At 37.3% G+C, this 3502-nt stretch overlaps 1 protein-coding gene across 1 annotated transcript; it reads right to left on the reverse strand.

Moving 5' to 3' along the window:
• Positions 1 to 1474: 1474 nt before the first annotated feature.
• LOC121384095 lies at positions 1475 to 3194 on the reverse strand. The gene is made up of 2 exons (XM_041514325.1): positions 2572 to 3194; positions 1475 to 1609 (listed from the first exon to the last, which is right to left on the reverse strand). The coding sequence occupies exons 1-2, from the start codon at positions 2928 to 2930 to the stop codon at positions 1558 to 1560; spliced, it is 411 nt and encodes a 136-aa protein (XP_041370259.1). The 5' UTR covers positions 2931 to 3194; the 3' UTR covers positions 1475 to 1557.
• Between the last annotated feature and the right edge of the window lie 308 nt (positions 3195 to 3502).

A 3502-nucleotide genomic window follows, 5' to 3' on the forward strand; every position in this document is an offset into this window, starting at 1 on the left:
AATTGTTTTTAAAATTAGCAATTGGTAAATTTGACAAGTGCAAGAGCTAACCCTGCATGCACGTGTATCTTGTACATGGACAATGTGGGTACTTTTAGACAGTTTGATTTCAGCATACGATTGTGACGCTAACGTTGTACATGTCGCCCATTTAGTCCTTTTCGTCTACTGGCGTCAGTGGACTAGTGGTTAGTCCATCTGGCTCAAGGCTGGTAGGAACCGGTTCATATCCCACATGAACATGAGGCAATAGGGGAGTTTTCATTCAAGTACAAGCTGCCAAACCAGAGCAAGTGACCCGCTAAGCTCAGTGTGTACATATACGTGTACAGTCATATATACTAGTTTCACCTACTTCACATATCCTATTATGGATATCTCATAGAAAACACTTCTGATTCCCTGTAGGCTGCACCCCGGGCTCGGGTAATGGTGAGATAAATCGCCAAGTCGAGTAGACCCATACCAAAATGGAAATACCGTACTGTGGTTTCACCATTCCTCTCATCACTATCTATATACGTTTGTAATGTCCAAACAAAAACAAAGGCGGGGGAGGGGAGTATTCTCTTGGTAAGGGTGTTGCTTTGGGTGTGGTTTGTTTGTTTTTGTTTGTTTTGTTTTGGGGGATTTTGTTTGTGTTTTGTTTGTTTGTTTGTTGGGTTTTTGTTTTGTTTTTGTTTTGCTTTGATTTGCTTTGCTTTGCAAGAAGTATATCTGTAACCATGCACAACTACTAAGACTACGATTTTCGATTGCCCTAGAATACTGCAACTAGTGCAAGTTAATAGATTTATTTATTATTATATTTTGGACTTTTGAATAAATGTAAAGAAAAAATATTTAATATATACGGTTTACAAATGAATCTGACTAATTTACTAACTTCATAAGCGTTCGAGACAGGAGGGGGGAACTCCCCCCCCCCCCCCCCCCCCCCAGTGCTATAGCAAAACCTCAAATTCGGGCAAAAATTATTAAAGGGGTACTGGAGCGTACAGGGCTTCATATAAAATGGATTAATAGCCTTACAAAGTATAAGGGAAAATTATATATAAATTAAAAAAATATATATTTATATTTAAAAACGAGCTCAACCGTGTACGAAAGTAAAAAACGGAACTCTTCTTTTTGTAACACTACAACAGTCATGCGTGACGTCACAGGTGAAACAGCCATGTGGGGAAAACACGTAATGGCCGCATAATGGAAGCTCTTATCATCGATTAAGTTAATTGTTATTACATCTTTGTTCGCGAGAAATCGCGTTTCTATGAATGGAAAATGGTCCTTTGTGCAGCTGTCAACTGTAGTAATGACTCAAGAAGGGTCAAAGGCATTGGGTATTACTCGATACAGGCGAGAGAGAAAACGTACCAAAGTATATATGGGTACATAATCTTCGGCGAAAGAACTATGTTGTCACAAAACACTCTGTTCTGTTCAATAAAAACAAAACAATAAATGAATGTTGTCTTGTTCATATATTTATTATACCAAATTGAACATCAAAGTGTGCACTTATGACAAATAGTTGCGTAGTAACGTGTGACAACTTCACCAACATAAAAATGCTACACTGAGAAAATCCTGACGATCTCGCCACAGCCTGAAAAAGTGAAATAATAAGAAATGTAAACTTAAAAAATGTTACATTACATGATGAAACAAACCATAAATGTGTACTTTACGTGTATTTATTATAATAAACTGTAAACTTAAACAAGAAAAAACAAAATCGACACGGGGCGAGATCGCCAGGCTCCGTTGGAAAATCCTGGCGATCTCGCCCCGGCTTGCAAGTGAAATCGTCAGAAATGTAAACTACCAATGTATTACATTTTACAACAAGAAAATCAAAACATGACTACTGCACATGTATTTACTTAATGAAGTAAACATAAAACAGCTTGTAACTTGAATATTGTTGAGTTATAATGTACTGGCGACTTCGCTAAACAGACATGCAACACGGAAGTAAATATGGCGATCTCGCCACAGCGTGTCCCAACACAAAACTAGTAGTATAAGTGGTATAACCCTGTAGTTTTGGCACAAAAACATGCTGATAATGACAGTAGATATATACTATAATATATGTTGTAATATATGTCTTCTAGCAAGTCTAATATGTATGATAACTTCGCCTAACGATGAAAATAAGTCCTGGCGAAGTCGCCCCGGGCGAGATCGACACGGGGCGAGATCGCCAGGCTCCGGTGTTACAAGGTCAATATAGATGTTTCACAATAAATTAGTATATAAAAATGTATGTAAAGCACATATTTAGTCTTTAAGTAATAAAAGATTACATAAATCGACCACATTTTAATCATTTTCAAGGAAATGTACAAAAATTTGAATTTAAAACAAAAATGGGGCTAATTCAGTAATTGCTGTTTGGTTTGACCTAAGAAGAAAGGTAAAAGCGTTTTAAAAATAACATTTTTTTTTTACTATTTTTGTGTGCAAATTTACAAACCAATCGGTTCAGAAATAAATAACTTGTAGTAAATTGTATAGTATGAAAAAGGGCGTTCCCTGTGGTACGGACCATAGTAAGCTACATACCTATTTGGTACTGGTTCTGTGTAGTCATCGCGTCGTATGTCGGCTCTGGCTACGAGGGCTGTCCTGAGCACTTCTGGATACAAACATATAATCGGGAAATCATAATGTTCTAGAATGCACTGCAAGTTGGTGGTTTGCATTTTGTCGCCGATTTGGTCTACTTCTAAACAACAGATACTTTCTTTTACCGTGTCCATTGGTCTGCAGTTGCCACACAAACACCAATCTCGGTTTCCCAATCGCGCAATATTTTCGACATTTTCTTCCAATTCATCGCCTGAAGATAATCCTATGTCGAAGTCCGACTCACTATCATGTTCGGAACGTTCGGGCTCAAACATAAACGGTTGGTAAGCCATTGATCAAAGCGCTAATGTAAACAAATCTATCAAAAAGCACATGGTTTCACATATTGTTTACTGGCTGGCTGTTCACGTGCTACGTCACAGCCAATGCACGCGGCTTTTCGCGTAGTTATTTTATCCATGCGCGTAAAATAGAAACCGTGTTAATATTGTCAATTAATCCTAAACCCGTTAACATATTAAACATTTTATTGCATCATTCTTCATTTTAGGCTCCATATTTGTTTAATTTGGCATTAGAGCCAGCCTACACCTTTCCTTTAACATTTTTGGCCATGTATTTCCATCATTCTACCCTCAAAATTGGTTGTAATCCATGTAAAAATGCGTATATATAGCTGTCTGGCAATATTGCTAATATGAATAAATTTTGTTATCCAGATTCGGGTAAAATTCAATTAATTCGGGCAAAAGCCAGCCTGCAGCGGAAATATTTTCGCCGAAAAGATGCGAGGAGTTCCAATGTTGTAATTTCTGTACTTATCGATTTCCAAAATTCTATTTTTTTTATTGACGACAGGTTGACAGTGAATCCCTTCCACTATGATTTAATTAAAACATCTTGG

This window comes from Gigantopelta aegis, chromosome 10, assembly GCF_016097555.1.
Source record: "Gigantopelta aegis isolate Gae_Host chromosome 10, Gae_host_genome, whole genome shotgun sequence".
NCBI lineage: Eukaryota > Metazoa > Mollusca > Gastropoda > Neomphalida > Peltospiridae > Gigantopelta > Gigantopelta aegis.